The sequence below is a fragment of the Natator depressus genome, chromosome 6 (assembly GCF_965152275.1).
Source record: "Natator depressus isolate rNatDep1 chromosome 6, rNatDep2.hap1, whole genome shotgun sequence".
In the NCBI taxonomy this organism is placed as follows: Eukaryota; Metazoa; Chordata; order Testudines; family Cheloniidae; genus Natator; species Natator depressus.
Window position 1 is genome coordinate 71,649,486 of NC_134239.1, and position 23,179 is coordinate 71,672,664.

At 44.1% G+C, this 23,179-nt stretch overlaps 1 protein-coding gene and 1 long non-coding RNA gene across 4 annotated transcripts in view; one reads left to right on the forward strand and one right to left on the reverse strand.

Annotated features, from left to right (window-relative positions):
* Nucleotides 1–5,647, forward strand: part of LOC141989258 (uncharacterized) — a 59,150-nt gene extending 53,503 nt beyond the window's left edge. For 2 of the 3 annotated variants that reach the window (XR_012639948.1, XR_012639949.1), the window contains one exon: nucleotides 5,432–5,647. This is a non-coding gene — a long non-coding RNA (uncharacterized LOC141989258). Of the gene's footprint in view, nucleotides 1–4,889; nucleotides 4,934–5,431 lie in introns of those variants that run through there. The other variant, XR_012639950.1, reaches the window with a different exon arrangement.
* On the reverse strand, nucleotides 1,292–21,620 carry RAD51 (RAD51 recombinase). The gene is made up of 10 exons (XM_074955693.1): nucleotides 21,453–21,620; nucleotides 18,655–18,767; nucleotides 17,834–17,971; nucleotides 15,900–16,017; nucleotides 15,150–15,241; nucleotides 9,205–9,299; nucleotides 5,096–5,209; nucleotides 3,615–3,744; nucleotides 3,204–3,325; nucleotides 1,292–2,852 (listed from the first exon to the last, which is right to left on the reverse strand). Exons 2-10 carry the CDS (start codon nucleotides 18,739–18,741, stop codon nucleotides 2,729–2,731), a joined length of 1,020 nt encoding a protein of 339 aa, XP_074811794.1. The 5' UTR covers nucleotides 18,742–18,767; nucleotides 21,453–21,620; the 3' UTR covers nucleotides 1,292–2,728.
* Between the last annotated feature and the right edge of the window lie 1,559 nt (nucleotides 21,621–23,179).

Consider the following 23,179-nt stretch of genomic DNA (forward strand, 5'->3'; position numbering starts at 1 on the left):
TTTTATGGTGATAACAGGAACATCCGAGGAGCAGTGCAGGGTGGGGGAAACAAACAGGGGGAAATAGTTTTTCTTTGTGTAATGACCCATCCACTCCCAGTCTCTATTCAAGCCTAAGTTAATTGTATCCAGTTTGCAAATTAATTCCAATTCAGCAGTCTCTTGTTGGAGTCTGTTTTTGAAGTTTTTTTTGTTGAAGTATTGCCACTTTTAGGTCTGTAATCGAGTGACCAGAGAGATTGAAGTGTTCTCCAAGTGGTTTTTGAATGTTATAATTCTTGACGTCTGATTTGTGTCCGTTTATTCTTTTACGTAAAGACTGTCTGGTTTGGCCAATGTACATGGCAGAGGGGCATTGCTGGCATATATCCCATTGGTAGATGTGTAGGTGAATGAATCTCTGATATTGTGGCTGATGTGATTAGGCCCAATGATGGTGTCCCCTGAATAGATATGTGGGCACAGTTGGCAACGGGCTTTGTTGCAAGGATAGGTTCCTGGGTTAGTGGTTCTGTTGTGTGGTATGTGGTTGCTGGTGAGTATTTGCTTCAGGTTGGGGGGCTGTCTGTAAGCAAGGACTGGCCTGTCTCCCAAGATCTGTGAGAGTGACCAGCAACCACACACCACACAACAGAACCACTAACCCAGGAACCTATCCTTGCAACAAAGCCCGTTGCCAACTGTGCCCACATATCTATTCAGGGGACATCATCATAGGGCCTAATTACATCAGCCACACTATCAGAGGCTCGTTCACCTGCACATCTACCAATGAGATATGTACCAGCAATGCCCCTCTGCCATGTACATTGGTCAAACCGGACAGTCTCTACGTAAAAGAATAAATGGACACAAATCAGACGTCAAGAATTATAACATTCAAAAACCACTTGGAGAATACTTCAGTCTCTCTGGTCACTCAATTACAGACCTAAAAGTTGCAATTCTTCAACAAAAAAACTTCAAAAACAGACTCCAACGAGAGACTGCTGAATTGGAATTAATTTGCAAACTGGATACAATTAACTTAGGCTTGAATAGAGACTGGGAGTGGATGTGTCATTACACAAAGTAAAACTATTTCCCTTTGTTTATTGCCCCCTCCTCCACCCCCAGTTCCTCAGACGTTCTTGTCAACTGCTGGAAATGGCCCACCTTGGTCATCACTACAAAAAGATCCCCCACCCCGCTATCCTGCTGGTAATAGCTCACCTTAAGTGATCACTCTCCTTACAGTGTGTATGGTAACACCCATTGTTTCATGTTCTCTATGTATATAAATCTCCCCACTGTATTTTCCACTGAATGCATCCGATGAAGTGAGCTGTAGCTCATGAAAGCTTATGCTCAAATACATTTGTTAGTCTCTAAGGTGCCACAAGTCCTCCTGTTCTTTTTTCAATATAGGTGCTGGTTCTTACAATACGTTAATTCCATTGAAGCCAGTCCTAGTGCATAATTGTGCACTTGTTTTGAATGTAATCAGTACAGCAGTTGATATGGCCCCCTCTATATGAAGGAAAAGGAAGGGGGACAGTTTTCTGCCATCAATACAAAGAGACAGGATAAAAACATCTTAATGTTAGTGAAGGGAAGTATTTGATAAAGACAGTACACAGTTTAATTTAATAGTCACAGTGCGACTCAATTATATGTTTTCCTCCCTTCTATTCCCCAGAAACAGTTATGAAGCCAGGTATGGACAAAGAATGAAACAAGGAGACACCATTTTCACTGCCAACCATTACCGTTATGACTAATTTTATCAATCAATCCTAAATCACAATTACCCCTTGTGTAAAAGGATTATTTACATGGCTAAGATCTAATCTCAAAAGCACTCCCAAAAGGGCTCTACAGTTTGCTTAGCTGTTTCAAGCAGACATGGAGACCCTACACTTTATCATCGCTGTGGCTGTGCAAAGGAACCTACAAAGAAAAGTTGGAGTTAGTAATACAGGTTCTGGGAATCAGCGGCACCAGTGCAGACTAATGTACTTTCTACTCATTGGGTCAGCACAAAACGCAGTAGTCTGAACTGGTGGCTGTCTAAATCCCAGAAACCACTAATATAACCAATATTTCATGACTCCTTTATTGAAAACAGATGCTCATTCAGTGCTATTGAGATACAAAAGAAATCCACACAAATGCAAATTCAAAAACAGAGGATGTTTTCAACAGCCAAAAGAATAGAATTAGTATGTTGTGGTCTTCATTGGAGCTACATGATGCAGCGGTTATTCTTGTACCTGTATCTTGTAACACTAGTCTGTTTTATTTCTCAATTAATCATTCAAATAACTGGGAAAATGTTTGAGTTATCACTCCTCCCATTTGACAAACCCAATAACCTTGCACAGAATTCACAAAAAAAATTACAAATTGTTGCCAAGTGCAGTAACAACACTACTGTGCTACCTCCATTGGCAGTATCCAACTGTAGCAACAGTTGTCGGGGGAATTATGGCCCTCTCAGGTGTTCTAAAGAAACCATGTTAGATTAACATGCAGCTATATCCCCAAGAGAAATACTCCTCCAACCAGGATTAGCTGCTCCTGATGTGTCCCAAACATATCTGTGTAGTCACACAAATGTGATAGATTCTTCAAGCAGCCTTTCCAGTGGCTGCAGTAGGAGAGTATCAGTAAAAGTTGGCCCTATAGAGAAGGCAGCCTCCTTTGGTCAACAGCCTCATGCTGTTACAAGTGAAATGGAATGGACTCCTCAGTCTTTAGCATCTCCCACTCCATCAGCATTAATAGCAAACATAGCTTCAGCCTCAGGAAGGCAAGGAGAGTCATAAATTTTGCATATTCTGGTTTCACCTCGGCCTTTTCTCAGATAGAGCCTGACAAAGAGAAAAACAAAGCAATTTATTCAAATACTGTTGGCTTTCAGTAAGTCAACATTACATTTCTGGTAGCATAAAGCTACAATGCACTGAGGACCACCAAGGTTTTTATGATTGCTGTACCACACTGTTTTAATTTCACCACATTAACTGGAAATAAAAGTCACCTTTCAGTGATCAAAGATGCCCTTAGGTTTTTGAAAAAAGATCAGAAAAGCTATTGACTGACAGACCCCATACAACAACAACAACAAAAAAAAAATCAGAAACATTTAGGTGTCTAGTTAATTATGGCTTCATGAAGACTTTGAAGAATAACATGAATGGAATTTAGGAATGTGGTCTTACCTTGTGGTTGAGGCATGTGCTATGATGTTCCCTCCAATAGGCTTTTTGGGATCTGCAGCAAACATGGCAGCTCCATCTACCTGTGCTACCACCTGGTTAGTGATCACAACTGCCACACCAAACTATTAGGAAAGAGGCACAAAATCAAGTTCCATTTCTTTTTCACAGATAGAGCTAGTAAAAGCCAAACTCCCTGGTAACCAGATCTCCTCTGTAGGCACTACTTTCCCATTCTAGAGCTAGTGAGGTCCAATCAACCCTCCTCCCCCAGACTGATATTGGGCGATGTATGAATATATGGAAAATCCTGTGTATGAAGTAAACTCCAGTAAGAGGAAATGTTGCAGAAAGTGGTTACTCAGAGAATGAAATAATACGGGGAATGAAGGAGACAGTCCAGTGACAGTTTACCTCATCTGCAAGTCGAAGTAGCATACGCAAAAATCTGGCCAAATGCATCTGCCTGGCTGACAGCTCACCCCTGCCAGAGTAATCAGTCCTATATAGGGCTGTGGCGCTGTCCACTATCAGCAATGCATACCTAGAGAACATGGCATATGTATTACTTTCAGTGCCTGTCTAGCTCTCATAAGCATTTCAGGGCAGGAGCCATGCCTTCATTTGTCTTTGTACAATGTCCAGCACATTATGGGCATTACTGAAACAAAATAATAAATCAACATAACTGTCCTTCCAACTATCAGGAGCTATATTTTTAAAAAGATACCTCCCTAATACAATAGTTATACAATGTGTAGTGATCTAAAGGCCATACCCATTTCCCCATAATTAAGATGGTGCTAAACTCTTCTCTCCTACCCCTTTCCTCAGCTGTTTCAAGAGTATAAGAGAGGACTGGCACTGGCCATTGCTGCTCAGGGTTGCTGTGGCTTAGTGCACACTCTAAGCTGGGGTTTCCTCAAGAATGGTCAGGTTTTCTAGGGAGGAGAACATAGCTGGTACCAACCCAAATACATTTTCAAATGGGGCTGAACTCACCAACCCACTGCTTACTGAACATCAATACCCATAGCACTGTGCACCTAGCATGTCCCCCTCAGTCCTTTGCTGTGGTGCATGAGGAGGCTGCAGGAGTTTAGGAACTATGACAACTAGCACTACAGTCAAAGCTTGAAGATTCTGGAGCAGGATGGAGTCTCCAGAACAGTAGGGCTCAGTCCTACAGGGTGCTCAGCACTCTGATCTGTTTCAGCTAACCATTCAAGGATGTAAGTAGCCCATCAACTTCAGTGGAGCTACTCACATGTATCAAAGCTCTTAAGCATGTGCTTTAATGCTTTGATTCATCAGCTCAGAGTGATCAGCACCTTGGAAGGTCAAGCCTTTAATGAACAGTTTTAAATACCTACATCATCAGTTTATTCTTCTCTCCAGTTCAACTACTAATTTTAATTCTAAACTAAAATCCATCACAGCCCTCTGGTTATATCACAGTTCTTTAACACTCAACATTTGAATTCAATTTCCCCTCTCCTAAAAATTAATGGGAACTGATAGTTAGAACTGCATCTAATTCTAGCACCTATTCTTTGTAAAATACTCCTCTCCAACCTACCACAGCATGAGTCAGAATCACCCAGAATTTCACCAGCAGTTATGGAACATCTCTTATTTACAAATATTTGCAGTTTCACATGAGGCTCATTGGCTGGATCCCTCTTTTAGTGGGATGACCCATTGTCTCTTCTGAAAAGAATCAAGACTGGTCTCATGACAGGTATTGTAGAATGTAGATATGTTTAAAAGTATTTGATTAAAAATTAATCTGTTTTGCAATTATGCAAGCTACACACTTGTCCTTCGTTTTGGGTAACTTTGCAGTATCGTCATTTAAGAGTGCACAAGTTATTTCTGTTAGTCAGTTTTGTTACCTTGATTCAGCCATCATAGCAGATGCCTGATACAGGAGCTGGGTCTGATGGTCTGTGTTATATGCTCGAGCATATGCCACATTATCAAGGACATCACTGCCAGATAAGCCATACCTAGAGAAACAAATCAGACGGGAACAACTTGGGAGATTCTACAACTTTGCCTACAGCAGTTAACTAGCAGGTGTACCTGAAGGCTAGCTTAAACTGACCCAAAAGTAGGTAAAGGGGAAGGAGAGCGAGAGAGAGATTGAGATTCTTATAGGTAAATAAAAACTGGTGATAAAAACAATAATTAACTTGAAAATAAAAGCGATCTCCCCATTGAACTTACAGGATCTTACTGCCTAGAAACAGCAGCCACCCACCACCAACCAGGACACCTCTGCAAAACAAACTTGAGAACAAGAGAATGAAAAAACACACAAATTACCATCCTGCCATGGAATACGCTAAAGGCAGTGTGATACTCCAATAAAACATTATGAGACTGAAAAACGATTCATGAACTAATTTGAATTTTATTTGATTATAAATTAAAGAGATATCTATGTAAAGAGTAATAAACTATCCTCTATTTGCAATTCTTCTGTCACTGCTCCATTACTAAAGGTTGGAGCCACCTTTATGACTGATTTCTTGCCATTGGGCATATTGATAATGACCCAGAGGTCCCTTAAAATTTAGAGGAGAACAGCTGGTTAAGATACTTCCTTCCACAAAGACAAGAGTGTTGGCCAACAAGCTGGTAGTTGTACCAGTTTGTTGCCCTTCAGCATATTTGGTTTACCAAATATAGTCATGAAAGGAAAACAGACAGTGAGTATATGTTGCATATAGAATGATAGCTGTGCTGTGTGATTTTACTACAGACATACTATGAAGTCATCCAAAGCAAGTGAAGCAGCTGTGGCTTTCCCCATAACACAGCTCATATGGGGTCTTGGCACAGACCACCCCCACCAGAATCATAGAATATCAGGATTGGAAGGGACCTCAGGAGGCCATCTAGTCCAACCCCCTGCTCAAAGCAGGACCAATCCCCAACTAAATCATCCCAGCCAGGGCTTTGTCAAGCCTGACCGTAAAAACCTCAAAGGAAGGAGATTCCACCATCTCCCCAGGTAATGCATTCCAGTGCTTCACCACCCTCCTAGTGAAAGTTTTTCCCAATATCCAGCCTAAACCTCCCCCACTGCAACTTGAGACCATTACTCCTTGTTCTGTCATCTCCTACCACTGAGAACAGTCTAGATCCATCCTCTTTGGAACCCCCTTTCAGGTAGTTGAAAGCAGCTATCAAATCCCCCCTCATTAGAATCATAGAATATCAGGGTTGGAAGGGACCCCAGAAGGTCATCTAGTCCAACCCCCTGCTCGAAGCAGGACCAATTCCCAGTTAAATCATCCCAGCCAGGGCTTTGTCAAGCCTGACCTTAAAAACCTCTAAGGAAGGAGATTCTACCACCTCCCTAGGTAACGCATTCCAGTGTTTCACCACCCTCTTAGTGAAAAAGTTTTTCCTAATATCCAATCTAAACCTCCCCCATTGCAACTTGAGACCATTACTCCTCGTTCTGTCATCTGCTACCATTGAGAACAGTCTAGAGCCATCCTCTTTGGAACCCCCTTTCAGGTAGTTGAAAGCAGCTATCAAATCCCCCCTCATTCTTCTCTTCTGCAGACTAAACAATCCCAGTTCCCGCAGTTTCTCCTCATAAGTCATGTGTTCCAGTCCCCTAATCATTTTTGTTGCCCTCCGCTGGACGCTTTCCAATTTTTCCACATCCTTCTTGTAGTGTGGGGCCCAAAACTGGACACAGTACTCCAGATGAGGCCTCACCAATGTCGAATAGACGGGAACAATCACGTCCCTCAATCTGCTGGCAATGCTCCTACTTATACAGCCCAAAATGCCATTAGCCTTCTCGGCAACAAGGGCACACTGTTGACTCCTCTCCAGCTTCTCGTCCACTGTCACCCCTAGGTCCTTTTCTGCAGAACTGCTGCCTAGCCATTTGGCCCCTACTCTGTAGCGGTGCATGGGATTCTTCCATCCTAAGTGCAGGACTCTGCATTTGTCCTTGTTGAACCTCATCAGATTTCTTTTGGCCCAATCCTCTAATTTGTCTAGGTCCCTCTGTATCCTATCCCTACCCTCCAGCGTATCTACCACTCCTCCCAGTTTAGTGTCATCTGCAAAGTTGCTGAGGGTGCAATCCATGCCATCCTTCAGATCATTAATGAAGATATTGAACAAAACCGGCTCCAGGACCAACCCTTGGGGCACTCCACTTGATACTGGCTGCCAACTAGACATGAAGCCATTGATCACTACCTGTTGAGCCCGACGATCTAGCCAGCTTTCTATTCACCTTATAGCCCATTCATCCAGCCCATACTACTTTAACTTGCAGGCAAGAATACTGTGGGATACCGTATCAAAAGCTTTGCTAAAGTCAAGGAACACCACATCCACTGCTTTCCCCTCATCCACAGAGCCTCATCTTGTCATAGAACCCCTCATCTCGTCATAGAAGGCAATTAGATTAGTCAGGCATGACAGAAGAAATATGCTGAGGAATGAGGAGGTCATAGTGCTGAGGAAGTCTCTGTAATGACAGCCAAGGCCTCTAGAAGGAAACACCCTTGGGCAGATTGAGAGGGATCAGTCACTTACAGATTGATAAACCTTGCCTGTGTGTGTACTAGTTACTCCAGAAGGAAACAAGTAAAGGGCTTTTTTTTAAGACAGGAAATTGGTGCATGGCAGGTTTTTTCCAAAAGCAGACAGCATTCTGACAAACCACAAACCCGAAGCAGGTTAGCCAGAGGAAAGCAGGAAGCCAGCTGAATACTTTTACTGTTAGATCTCTGCAGAACATCTTAACCTGTGTATCCAAATCAAACCAGCCTTTCTGCATGATGCAACAGGCTGCAGGCCAGAAACACAATGTTCATTTTATTGGGAAGTTCAGCTGGCAGGGTGTTTTGGTTAATTAATGCTGCTGATCCCTCTGGTCTAGTGCTGTGATTCTAGTCACTCACAAAGTGGATGAGTTAACTAGATCTGCTAATTATTACAGTACTAGAAGTGTTAGCCTCAGATTTACGGCCAAATTCCAAACCGGGGAGTTACATTCTGCTTCCCTAAAAGTCTTCTGCCATTTCAGTTGCATATGATATCTTCACTTACTGTCCTAACCTCTGACATGTCTTTACTCTGTTAAAGTTGCAGCAGTCCAGTGGGAATGATATCATCAAACGATATACTTGAACCTAGACTAAGTGAAGTTCAGATATACCCCTTAATGTTTCATTTAAGCAACAGTCACATGTAGTTAGGTGCCACAGACACGGTGCTTTAGTCTTGCAGAGCTCTAAAGCTCCACAGAAGTAGAACTACTTGGCTGTCTCTAATCAGTGGAACCAGCAACTCAGGCTTTATACACTGATAAGAATCCTTGCAGGGACAAGATTTTTGGTGCCTCCCCAAGCAGATAATCAGAGCTGTGGCATATATCCAAGTTTGTAAAGCATTTTAGAATCTTCAAATGGAGGTCAACAGTGACCCGGCTGCAGTTTTGAAGAAGGGACAGTAGATTTCACAGCTTTTCAGAGATGGTGAACATTGGCCTACCTTTTCTGACAAGAACCTAGGTCTAATAGGTATCATGAAGACGTTTACACATGGGATCCTCTATTATTTCTACAGTAATATTTGTAGGCTAAGCTTAAAATGAAATCTTTTGCATGTACAGTACTTTAGGCAGAAATGGGTTTACAAGGAACAGCTACTAAAAGGTAAATTAGTGTCATCAGCTGTAATAAAGGCTAATTATTCTTGCTGCTCAATAAAGTCGGAGAACTTGTGTCACAAAATGTGTTTGCCAAAAGCCAGTGTATGCGTACTGTTTCAAACTGCTTCTATATAGGTGGACAGTTGTAATGTGGGAAGATCTTGTAGGAACAGTCCTCATATACAGCTTCCACTGAAGTATATATAAGGAGTCAAGTTGATGTACAATGGTACTGGACAACTTACTGATGAGGCAATGCATGCATTTGTTTTAACTAGCGTCAGTGAATGTCTAACCATAAGTACACACCTTTCAGCCACAGCAAGCAGACGTTCTGGGCGGAAGGTACCCTCTGTGTCGATGTACATGGCCTTTCCTTCGCCACCACCTCGGTCAATGGGAAGCTAATGAGACCAACAAATAAATGTTACTAAACACAGTTTGCAAGTCTCGGAAATTAAAGCCAATTACTGCCTCATACCCTACTGATACTAGTACATTTAGTGATACACCAGAATCAGTGAGCCAAATAGATTCAGAGATATTAAGGTCAGAAGGGACCATTATGATCATCTAGTCTGACCCCCCGCACAACGCAGGCCACAGAATCTCCCTAGATGGGAATAAGATCAGACCACTAACTCCATCTGATCTGGTATCTGACCATCAGCAATGGCCAAAAATGGTTTCTTCAAGACAAGGCCCCTTAAATGCACCCCAATCAATTGTACTATGCTGTGCATTAGGGGCAGGGAGGAAATGCCTTCTATACCCCTACAAGCAATGAATCTTCAGATCACAAACTATTTCAGGGAAATTCCAAGGGAAGAGCATCTTTGCCAGCAGGCTGGCTAACCTAGTGAGGAGGGCTTTAAACTAGGTTCACCGGGGGAAGGAGACCAAAGCCCTGAGGTAAGTGGGAAAGCGGGATACCGGGAGGAAGCACAGGCAGGAATGTCTGTGAGGGGAGGGCTCCTGCCTCATACTGGGAATGAGGGGCGATCAACAGGTTATCTCAAGTGCTTATATACAAATGCACAAAGCCTTGGAAACAAGCAGGGAGAACTGGAGGTCCTGGTGATGTCAAGGAACTATGACGTGATTGGAATAACAGAGACTTGGTGGGATAACTCACATGACTGGAGTACAGTCATGGATGGTTATAAACTGTTCAGGAAGGACAGGCAGGGCAGAAAAGGTGGGGGAGTAGCACTATATGTAAGGGAGCAGTATGACTGCTCAGAGCTCCGGTACGAAACTGTGGAAAAACCTGAGTGTCTCTGGATTAAGTTTAGAAGTGTGAGCAACAAGAGTGATGTAGTGGTGGGAGTCTGCTATAGACCACCGAACCAGGGGGATGAGGTGGATGAGGCTTTCTTCCGGCAACTCACGGAAGCTACTAGATCGCATGCCCTGATTCTCATGGGTGACTTTAATTTTCCTGATATCTGCTGGGAGAGCAATACAGCGGTGCATAGACAATCCAGGAAGTTTTTGGAAAGCGTAGGGGACAATTTCCTGGCGCAAGTGCTAGGGGAGCCAACTAGGGGGGGCGCTTTTCTTGACCTGCTGATCACAAACCGGGTAGAATTAGTGGGGGAAGCAAAAGTGGATGGGAATCTGGGAGGCAGTGACCATGAGTTGGTTGAGTTCAGGATCCTGACGCAGGGAAGAAAGGTAAGCAGCAGGATACGGACCCTGGACTTCAGGAAAGCAGACTTCGACTCCCTCAGGGAACAGATGGCCAGGATCCCCTGGGGCACTAACATGAAGGGGAAGGGAGTCCAGGAGAGCTGGCTGTATTTCAAGGAATCCCTGTTGAGGTTACAGGGACAAACCATCCCGATGAGTCGAAAGAATAGTAAACATGGCAAGCGACCAGCTTGGCTTAATGGTGAAATCCTAGCGGATCTTAAACATAAAAAAGAAGCTTACAAGAAGTGGAAGGTTGGACATATGACCAGGGAAGAGTATAAAAATATTGCTCGGGCATGTAGGAAAGATATCAGGAGGGCCAAATCGCACCTGGAGCTGCAGCTAGCAAGAGACGTCAAGAGTAACAAGAAGGGTTTCTTCAGGTATGTTGGCAACAAGAAGAAAGCCAAGGAAAGTGTGGGCCCCTTACTGAATGAGGGAGGCAACCTAGTGACAGAGGATGTGGAAAAAGCTAATGTACTCAATGCTTTTTTTGCCTCTGTTTTCACTAACAAGGTCAGCTCCCAGACTGCTGCGCTGGGCATCACAGAATGGGGAAGAGATGGCCAGCCCTCTGTGGAGATAGAGGTGGTTAGGGACTATTTAGAAAAGCTGGACGTGCACAAGTCCATGGGGCCGGACGAGTTACATCCGAGAGTGCTGAAGGAATTGGCGGCTGATTGCAGAGCCCTTGGCCATTATCTTTGAAAACTCGTGGCGAACGGGGGAAGTCCCGGATGACTGGAAAAAGGCTAATGTAGTGCCAATCCTTAAAAAAGGGAAGAAGGAGGATCCTGGGAACTACAGGCCAGTCAGCCTCACCTCAGTCCCTGGAAAAATCATGGAGCAGGTCCTCAAAGAATCAATCCTGAAGCACTTACATGAGAGGAAAGTGATCAGGAACAGTCAGCATGGATTCACCAAGGGAAGGTCATGCCTGACTAATCTAATCGCCTTTTATGATGAGATTACTGGTTCTGTGGATGAAGGGAAAGCAGTGGATGTATTGTTTCTTGACTTTAGCAAAGCTTTTGACACGGTCTCCCACAGTATTCTTGTCAGCAAGTTAAGGAAGTATGGGCTAGATGAATGCACTATAAGGTGGGTAGAAAGCTGGCTAGATTGTCGGGCTCAACGGGTAGTGATCAATGGCTCCATGTCTAGTTGGAAGCCGGTGTCAAGTGGAGTGCCCCAGGGGTCGGTCCTGGGGCCGGTTTTGTTCAATATCTTCATAAATGATCTGGAGGATGGTGTGGATTGCACTCTCAGCAAATTTGCGGATGATACTAAACTGGGAGGAGTGGTAGATACGCTGGAGGGGAGGGATAGGATACAGAAGGACCTAGACAAATTGGAGGATTGGGCCAAAAGAAATCTGATGAGGTTCAATAAGGATAAGTGCAGGGTCCTGCACTTAGGATGGAAGAATCCAAGGCACCGCTACAGACTAGGGACCGAATGGCTAGGCAGCAGTTCTGCGGAAAAGGACCTAGGGGTGACAGTGGACGAGAAGCTGGATATGAGTCAGCAGTGTGCCCTTGTTGCCAAGAAGGCCAATGGCATTTTGGGATGTATAAGTAGGGGCATAGCGAGCAGATCGAGGGACGTGATCGTTCCCCTCTATTCGACACTGGTGAGGCCTCATCTGGAGTACTGTGTCCAGTTTTGGGCCCCACACTACAAGAAGGATGTGGATAAATTGGAGAGAGTCCAGCGAAGGGCAACAAAAATGATTAGGGGTCTAGAGCACATGATTTATGAGGAGAGGCTGAGGGAGCTGGGATTGTTTAGTCTGCGGAAGAGAAGAATGAGGGGGGATTTGATAGCTGCTTTCAACTACCTGAAAGGGGGTTCCAAAGAGGATGACTCTAGACTGTTCTCAATGGTAGCAGATGACAGAACGAGGAGTAATGGTCTCAAGTTGCAATGGGGGAGGTTTAGATTGGATATTAGGAAAAACTTTTTCACTAAGAGGGTGGTGAAACACTGGAATGCGTTACCTAGGGAGGTGGTAGAATCTCCTTCCTTAGAGGTTTTTAAGGTCAGGCTTGACAAAGCCCTGGCTGGGATGATTTAACTGGGAATTGGTCCTGCTTCGAGCAGGGGGTTGGACTAGATGACCTTCTGGGGTCCCTTCCAACCCTGATATTCTATGATTCAGTACCTCACTTATTTTAACTTGCATAACTATAGATGCTATTGTGTTGTGGAGCTGAGAATTAGTGGACTGTGGGAATTTTCCTAAAAGAGAAAGCCTTAAGGCAAGGGTGCATGTGTGACAAACTACTCCATACTTAAGTGATAAAAACATTTTTTACATCTCTTTACAGAACTTAAAATAACTAAAAAAAAACCCTTTAATATTAATCAAAAGTTTGTTAGTTTTAAAGGGTGGACCTGGAGAACACATGGCAACACTGGAATGGGATAACTGAAAGCAACAGCAGGGATTCAAGATGTTATGTAACATACTAATTTGTCAGAAGATTCCCCCTGAGAATATTGCTGATTATTACCTACAGCGTTCTCCACCTAACTACAGGTTGCTTAATTACACAATCAGTTTACGCATATAAGACTCAGAGCATGATCAGTCGCAAGTTATTACAGTAGAACCTTGGAGTTAGGAATACCAGCGTTAGGAACTGACTAGTCAAGGACACACTGCATTTGGAATCGGAAGTATGCAACCAGGCAGCAGCAGAGATTAAAAAAAAGAGGAAAACAAAGCAAATACAGTACAGTACTGTGTTAAACATAAACTACTAAAAATAGATGAAAAGTGCTGCTTTCCCTTTATGTAATAAAGTTTCAGAGCTGTATTAAGTCAATAGTCAGCTGTAAACTTTTGGAAGAACCACCATAACGGTTTGTTCAGAGTTAGGAACATTTCAGAGTTATGAACAACCTCCACTCCTGAGGTGTTTGTAAGTCTGAGGTTCTAGTGTAAAAGTTAGCTACACCAGGACCTTTTAAAAATTCACTATTCAAAGTAAGCTGTAAACGCTGCTCGCTGATGTGTTAAAGCTCCTGCCCCTTCACTTATCCGAAGAGGTTTGGTCCACCCACGACCTTTCCCACTAGCGATTAGCAGGTGCAGCACAGTGCAAGGCAACACGTCACTCGGGTATAAAAACATCCCGTTGGGAAACAACACGTGTCTCTCATTGGCCAAGGGAACGTGCAAGGTCCTGAGAGGGCTGGACAGTTTCCAGCTCTCTCCATGCCTCCCTCCCTTCGCACTTGCACCCAGGAGCAGGCGCGCAGTGTGGGGCAGGTACCGGGCTGTGCGCTCAGCAGACAGCGACTAACAAGGGTTTGTAAAATCAAGCCTCTGACTCCAGTGCTAGCGAGTTAAAATCGGAGGCAAACAAAACAAACCCTCCCACCGCTCAAGCCTGCGGAAACCGGCCGGCGCTGGCAGCCCTCACCCCGGACTGGCTGGGGGCCCCAGAGCTGGGCGAAGGAGGCTGAGGGGCGCCCCCCGGGCTTGGATCGAGGCGGGCAGGTGGCACCGCGCAAGGCTGCGGAAGGGCGCTCTCCGACGGGCGGCAGGGTGCAGCGCAGCTCAGCCCCGCCCAGCGGAGCAGGGACTCTGTTGCCCACAGGGAACAGCCACTTCGGACGGGGGGGCGGACAACGCTACGTCCTAGCCTTCCTCTGTCTGAGAACTAAGCTGGAAAGTGAAAAACCCCACTATAGGAGCCTAATTTTCAAAGTGGACACATAAGTTAGGGTAGTCAACTCTATACCAAGTGCACAAATCAGCACTAAGATTCCTAAAACCTGAGCACCCAATAACCAATTTGAACACAAAAATGCTGACTTATGCACCATAACTTAAGTGGTCAAGTTGAATACTATGCCCTTGTCATAGTATGCATATGAATCTAATTTAAAGACAACCCTCTTATTCAATCTTACGTAACCATTTCCACCTTACACTGATGTACTGTCTGATAACAAGAGCCAATTGAAGCTTGTATGAAAGGACATGAGATGAAGCTTGAGACATGTAAAACACAAGCAGCTGGACAGGGGATGAGTTGGGCCCATGTAAACAGCTTCACCTCCCTTTTCTCAGTTGTTGGCAAGGAGAGAGGTTTTTTGCAGTGTGGTGACCAGGTTAGAGAGAAACCAGGAAGTTTGTTTTCTGTTCCCAAACTTCCTCAAAGAACCAAAAGCAAGGCAACAACTAGCCTCCTGAGTACCATTTATTATTTCTGTAGTTCGACTGAACATAATTTGGTTTTTATTTCCATGCTTGATTTCTATCATAGGTTTCTTTTTAAATACATTGAATCTCTACTAAAAAGTTACCCCTGCAAGCAGAGTAAGCATGGTACACTAGATCCTAGCAAGTTGCCAATTCAGTCCATGGCGTCGCAAAGTCTGGATGGTTTCTGCTGTACAGTATACATGACTACAGATTTTTTGCACTACCTTTTTAGCTGCATGTTTATTTGCATGAGTGAGAAAGGCACTTTGACTGGCAAGGATTCAGAAACATTTTTTTTCTAAATACATATTTGATTTTAATAAAATGACCAACCACTCACTTGACAGGTTACTGCCAGAGTGTGACACAACTGTGTCTTCCCAGTGCGGAATTCCCCAAACATCTCAGTTATGGACCCTGTTTCTATTCCCCCTGGAAAACAAAAAACAATGGCACTTATATTAACATCATAGGCTATAAATGCACAACGCAAGTAAATAATTTCAGATTTATGGGGATTTGTCTGTCATATATGTTTTCTGTATCTGCATAGCTTATTTTAGAAGTGATCACTTACATTTCAAAACTCAATTAACTAATTAGTTAACTAACTAGTTATAACAACAGTTCTGGGTACCTGGGTTTGTGCATTTTGTTGATAAGAAGCCAAGATAAAGTTCTTGTGAGAACAGGTTAGTTAAGGGGAATACCATTCTACTTTACATTTCTCATGTAGGCAAGGGGAGAGGGAGGGAGGGAAGGGGAATTAAGGAGAAGCAAATACCTGCTTCTGTTTCTCAATAAAAAAAATTTACTAATAGTCAATAACAGGAAATGTGTTTAAAATGTAAAACTGTCTTGTGTCCTCCCACATCCAGTGAAGTTCCTTTCCTATTGGAACTACTCCTGCAACTTTCTCTGGAGGTGCTAGCTGAGGGGAATTGATCATTACAAGGCAGAGCAGTGCTAAGGAGATTCCAGTGCAGATAGCAGAAAACCCCTTATACCATGCACTTCTCATGTGGGGTTTATGATTTCCAGAAGTGACAGGAGAACTAAAATAATGCACAAAGATAAGTAGAATTAACACCTTGAAGCAGTTTATCAAGTTCTTTGGATCCAGTGGTGATCTGGATGATCTCGGACCTCCGCTGATGGAACTCTGTTGCTGTGGTGAAACCCATTGGAATCAGTTTAGCAGCTTCTGCCTGAAGACAAGAATAACAAAACCAAACTATATATAGGGTGAAGGGGAGACATATTGTGGGTTTACAAGCTGTATTATCTTTCGTATAACTAATACAGGAATTTTCCTCTTCCACAATGTGGAGAAGTATTTACATAAATTGGTATGTATTTCAGCACATTTCTTCTGTTAGTTTATACCTTCAGTTACTTGTACCTCATTGGTGGAAGTGAATCTCATTCAAAGAAATATCTCCAGAATCTATTTTGCCTATTTTACAGCAGCAATCATTTTCACAAAAAACAGCTTGCCCGATTAGAAATATTTAGCATGTGCACATATTTTATTTTCAAAGCTAGCTAGCTCCTTATAGTACATAAGCAAATATACGCAGTGAGGAAAGCTCTGAGTTTTATCAGCTCAGATTTTGATAAATGAGAAGTGGTTCAGTGTCTTATGTAGCATCTTCTAATTCAGAATGTTCTTGATACAGTAACTCAGGGTTCACTCAATCAAAAGAGACCAACTGCAGCAGATGTCTATTCTTGTCTATAGTACACAGTTGACAAATCTGAAAAGAGGCCAGTGCCACAGAATGGAGTAATTTAAAGAATACCCATTGGCCTATCACTTCCAGTAGCACAGATGCACACAGTGTCAACATCTGTATTACTCACAATTTCCAACTCAATTGTCAACCCAGAGTTCATGGCTGTTTTGATATCGTTGGACAGAAGTCCCAAAACATACAACAAACAGTTCTCAAATGGTCTCACTATGAATGTACCAACACTGTTGTAGCATGGTTTTATAGGTATTGCTATAATGTGGATACACTGAACCATGTTCAGGCAGAACTGTGTTAAAAAACTGTTTTTAAACACACTGTTCTGGTCAATATGGTTACAAGCCAAATGTAGACAGGGCCCCCTAGTACACAGCATAGTTTTATCAAACTATCTCCACTGATTTATAACAAATGTTAGCAAGAACACACACCACAGCATTCCGACTAGTAAATAGGGCCTTCCAGCCAATTTGTAAGGTTTCTATTAGTCATTATCATGACTTTCATGACAAAAAAAATTTACTTTTAGGGTTTTTTATTCATAGTAAGTTGTCTTTTTTGTATCCCCAACTTGCCCACCACCAAGCAAGAACTCTTCCATCAGTTTTTACAGATTTGGCTTTATAAGAAAATACGGAAACGTAACCAAGTAATAATAAACAGAGTTTTTAAACTGTTTTAAAAGTAAATATGTTAAAATACTTGTATTACAAAACGAAGGTTATTTTCACAAAACGAAGGTTATTTTCACAAAACAATGTGACCCTGTGGCTTTTTGCATATTTTCCCTGTAAACTGTAGGCTTCACATTGTTTGTCATGAACAACAAACTTAGGCCAGGTCCATACTACATACTTCTTGCAATATAACTATATTGTTCAGGGTTGTGAAAAATCCACACCCGTGAGTAACGCAGTTTATGCTGACCTTCACCCCCTGTGAAGACAGTGCTATGTCCACAGGAGAGCTTCTCCCGCCAACACAGCTACAGTCTCTCATTGAGTTGCAGTCATTAAGCCGACAGGAGAGCCCCCCTCCCATTGGCTTAGAGTGTTCACCAGAAGCGCCAAGATTTTTAAAAGGTAATTAGTGGTTTTAGGTGCCCCACTTGAGACATTTTAATGGGACTTTGTTTTCAAAAAGTGCCAGGCACCAACAAATTGAGGTCCCCAAGATCACTTAAGTCCCTTTTTAAAATCATGGCCAGTGTCTGTAAAGCATTTTGAAATTCTTGGATTAAATTGTTTATGTAACTGCAAAGTATAATTACCAAGATTTTGTCAGCTTTGGCTTCACTGATGCCTTTAATATTTAGTAGCTCCTTCTTTGGTGCATAAGCAACAGCCTCAACTGTGTGAAATCCAGCTTCTTCCAACTTCTTCACATCATTTGCATTTATACCACATTGCTGAAAGAAAAAAAATACATAGGACATTCAGGAGCAGACACACTGATCCAGCCTGATCCAACTTCCACCAATGTCAATGGAAACTCTCTAATTGATGTCACTGGGAGCTGTATCAGACACAAAGTCTGATACTACAAGGCAACATTAATGAGTGTCACTTCCCCATTCAATTGCAAATAAAACCATAGATGAAATGACTGCTTCTCTCCATAAATTCTCCTTTATACTGTATACTATTTGCATGTGTCAGTATCAATGTTAAAGATAGCACATCATATGAAACAGGCACTATTCACCATTTGGCTTATTAGCTATTGAAGAAGGAACAGTACAAGGAGTCCATCCTGCCCCAACAGGATATTTGGCATGTAATTTTATGTTGTAGTTCAGAATCTAACCTCTTTATGAAAAAAGTTAGTTTTATTTGGTTTCAGTGCATTTATTACAAACCCTGGAGTACCAGTATATTATTAGAGTGTTAACTGAACATTATGTTTCGTATTAATGCATTGCTGAAGTTAATCTTTCATATTTTTAAAATACATTTCTGGATAAGATTTTTCTTCTTTGACAAAAGCCAAGTAGGCAAAGACAGTGGCAACTTTTAAATGCAATTCTAGTTAAAGATAAAGACTGTTGGTTTGTCTGGCAAACAGTTCCTGAGCTAGCCACTCTTTACATACCTCTAGCCTAGATATGGGCTGTGGACCCAAGCTCTCTTCCTCAGTTGATGTCTCTGCATTTGCTTCATATTGCATTTGCATGGCCATTGCACCAAATATTAGATACAACTTCCCTAAGAGAAAATACAATATTTGTAGCATCACAAAAATCCACTGCTCAAACATGCTTCTCTTCCACAAGACAATCAAATGTTTCTAAACATACTGCATTTGTTCAACAGCTTTTTCATCATAGAACACAGGAACTTCTCTCTCCCACATGGTATTAAACTGTGCGTATATTGCAGAGAATGATTAATTCCTTATGTGTATTTTTCTCTTTGTGCAACTCACTAAAAAATGTTAAGGTCACCTAATAAAAACTATCGGGGATTTAACAGGGAATTTTCCAAAATGTAATTTTAAATCTAAATGATGAAGAGTGTGATATCAAAGATCTCTTTATAGGATTTCTTGTTGATTATCCACCACTCTTGGAGACTCATGTTAGCACCAAATTTCCTTGACATACTAAAGGATCACAAAGATTATTCTGAAGATGTGAATCAAGTCTGCACTTCACGACATATGTTGAGTAGACTAAATCCCTGATATTTATCTGGCCCCAACACGTACTAAACAAATTTGTCTCCTGGCAGGGAAGTTTATGATTTTTTCTCTATATATCTGTAGGAGTTTAAGAGATCTAGCCTGATGTTTTGGATGTTGGGAAAAGGGATCTGAGAAAGACCTGTAACAGTTAAAGAAACAATGACTAAGGATACATTTTAGTCATGGATATTTTGAGTAAAGGTCATGGACCGGTCACGGGCTGTAAACAAAAATTCACAGCTCAGGACCTGTCCATGACTTGTCCGATATACCCCTGACTAAACCTTGGGGAGGGGTGCAGCTCAGGGGTGCTGTTGGTGCTTGGGGTTGAGTGGGTGTGGTGCACACTGGGTGCTCAGGGATGGGGGGGCAGCCCAGGGGAGCGCTGCCAGTGGGGAGGAGGGACAGCCCGGGGGTTGGCGGGGCTGGCAGGTTCCCTACCTGGCTCCCCACCTTCCTGGAAGCAGCGACATCCCTCAACTCCGGTGGAGGCGTGGCCAGGCAGCTCTGCCAATGGGAGCTACGGGGCATGGTGCCTGCAGGTGGAGACAGTGCACAGAGCCCCCTGGCCAGGCCTCTCTCTAGGAGCCGAGGGATGTCGCTGCTTCCAGGGAGCCCCCCCCGAGGTAAGTGCCACCCGGAGCCCTCACCCCCTCCCAACCTCCAGCCCTGAGCCCCCCATCCAAACTCCTGCTGCTGTGTGTGGGGGGGGGGGGAGCAGTGGCAGCTGCAGAAGTCATGGAGGTCACAGAAAGTCACAGCATCCGTGACTTCCATAACAAACTCACAGCCTTAACAATAACCTCTCTTGGAAAACTCAGAAAATTGTTTATTTAGAAACAACACTGCCTAGGTCATTATCTGTTTGCCTCATATTTATAGGGACAGAATGCACAAAATAGCTTTTTGGATTTTAAATTGCTATTAGCTCCTTTGAGACCAAAGAGACCTCTGTGAAGGAACATAAGAATTGACATACTGGATCAGAGACAAAAACCATCTAATCCCTGTACCAAGAGTCACTAATACCAGGTGCTTCAGAGAAGGTGAAAGAATCTCACTGCAAGCAAATGGGGCAATCTGTTCCCATTAAGCCTCATCTTGGACTTTAATACTTGGACATGATCTTAAATCCCTGGAGCATGAGCTTTAATATCCCTTCCAAATTTTTATCATAAATTATGACAACTCTGGATATTCTTGTTATCCACATAAATGTCCAATCCTTTTTTGAATCTTCCTAAGTTCTTGCCCTCAATGACATCCAGTAGCAATGACATCCACAGTCTAATTACATACACATTGTGTGAAAAAGTGTTTCCTTTTATTGTTCTGAATTTCCCACTTTAGTTTTATTGACTGTCCCCATGTTCTTGTGCTATGAGGCAGGAAAAACAGAAGTTCCTAAACTACCTTTTCTATACCATTCATTATTGTATACACTTTTATCATGTCCCCTCTTATTCAACTCCTTTCTAAGGTCAGGAACCCCAATCTTTTCATTCTCTCCCCCATGAGTTTTTTTCCCCAAACCCCATATCACTTTCTGAACCCCTACTAAGTCTGTATTATCCTTTTTGAGAAGGACAGCAACTGCATAAAATAGTCCAGAGGAGGCTGTATCGCTGATTTTATATGACAAGACTCTCCATATTATTTGCCATGCCATTCCTTATATATCCTAACACTGTTTGTTTGTTTTATTACAGCTCTATATTAAGTAGAGATCTTTGTTGACTTGTCTACAGTGACACCCAAGTCTCCTTGAGTTGGTACTGAGCTGGGTGCAGTTATTAATATTTTTTGGTACAGCAACTAACGGTGCCATCCGAAATAACTGCGGTTTAGGGCCCAGTCTCTCAAGCACAGCCCCGAATAACTTTACTCATGTACCCCGGGCCTTTGAAGTCAATGGGATGTCACACGCCCCACGCAGAGTTATTCATGTCCAGACAATGGGGCCCTCCCACTAGCCCTGCTCCGCAGCGTGAGGGCCCCAACTTGGATTCATCTGCACAGCGCCGCAGAAACAGCAGCCGGGCAGCGAGCAGGAGGAGCCCGGCCCCCGCTTCGCACAGCCGCGGCCCCGAGGGCGACGCCGCGCAGCTGCCCCGGCACGGGCCCGGGGAGGGAGGGCTGCTGGCCGGACCCCTGGGGCGTCGCTGTCCCGGAGCGGACGGGAGGCGCTGAGGCCGCCCCGCACTCACCCCGCCGCGATGGTGGCGGCTCCTGTCCCGCGGAGCTGGCCCGGCTCCCCGGCCCGGCCCGTTGGTGCTCCCCGTCGGCTCGACTCCACTAGCAGATTCGGAAGAGCCCGCCAGACCGTCACGTGACGTGCGCACCCGCGCGCCGATGGGACCCCTTCCCTGCGACGCAACGCCCCGCCTCTTCCTGGCGCTGCCTTGTCATCGGAATCCATGGGTCGTGTGGTGTTACTGCGCATGCGCTTGAGAGCTGAGCCTGCTCCGTAACATCTGTTGAAACCGGTGCCCTCACGTTGCCCTCGAGTCACTGGATTCCACCGTGCCACGTTCCCCGCCGTTCCCGAGGGCGGGGGGAGAAGCGGGGTAGTGGGGTATCTGCGCAGGGGCAAGCCTGCTGCACAGGCGGGTCAGACAGCTGGAAGCAGGGGAAGGAGCGGGGCCAAGCCAAGCCAGGGGGCGATGCACTGCCAGGCCGGGGCAGAGGGGATGACAGTGAGCCCAGCGGGGGTGAGCCCTCTGCACTGGTTGCAGCAGAGCGGCTCCAGCCCCCGGCAGGACTGTGCATCTCAGCCCCCGCTTCGCAGGGAGGCACGGTGCAGCCCTGAGCACAGCCAAGCCGGCTCTTCCATGTCTGACCGGATGCACTCAGCTACTAAAGGAGTCTGATTGATTCCCTGGGTAGGTGTAAAAACTGCTGCAGTTCCCATAAACTGCCCTTGGAGAGTGCTTTTGTCAACTGTTATTGTGCCTCTCTGTCATCCAAGTGAGGAAAGCGGGGACTCCCCAAGAAACTATGACCCCTAAATTCCCCCTTGAACAGACTAGATGGCATTTTTTGTTCTTAGCTCTGGCAAAGAGGTCCACTTCTAGAAGCCCCCAAGCCTGAAATATGCGGACAAGAACCTAGGAATCCAACTCCCATTAGTAGTCTTGGGAAAAACACCTGCTGAAAGTATCAGCAGTGACATTTTGCCTGTCCAGGAGATACATTGCTGAAATTGTTACGTGAAGTATTATGCACCACTTCCATAACTTTATTGTCTTGGTAAAGAGAGAAAGGGATCCTGCTCCTCCCTGCCGATTGATATAAAACATGCAGGGCATGTTTCTGTCATGACTTTGATAGACCTGTGTCTGGTGAGAGGCAGAAAATGAAAGTAGGCATTTCTGACCACTCAGTCCAACAGGCTGATATAGAGGATGGTTTCTTGGGGTGACCATCTGCCCTGTACCAGGAGAGCACTAAGGTACACCTCCATCCAAACAGAGATGCATCTATGGTTACAGTTAGCACTAGTGTCTGGTGGAGGAAGAGAACTCCCACCCCTACACTGTGATAAGCCTTCCCTCAGTCTAGGGAGCATTCACCTGTTGCACTGACCCATTGGTCTAGGCTGTGTCTGTAAAGTAAACTGATCTGAGCCGGCCCTGGAAAAAGCAAAGGCATAATCTTATATGTTCTGTCACACTAGTGCAAGCTGCCATATGATCTAGAAGTTGAAGACCGTTTCTGACTGAAGTCTAGGGGTTCCCATTAATAGTTCAGACAAGGTTTAATAGTGTCATAAATCTGTCCCTGGGAAGTAAGTTTCTGGCTGCCAAAGAATCCAGGGATGCCCCTATAAATTGATCTGAACATGAGTTTAGGGGGGATTTTCCCACATTCAACTGAAGACTTAAGTCCAAGAACAGAGAAAGCACTGCCCATGCAGTGGTCAACACCTCTTGGT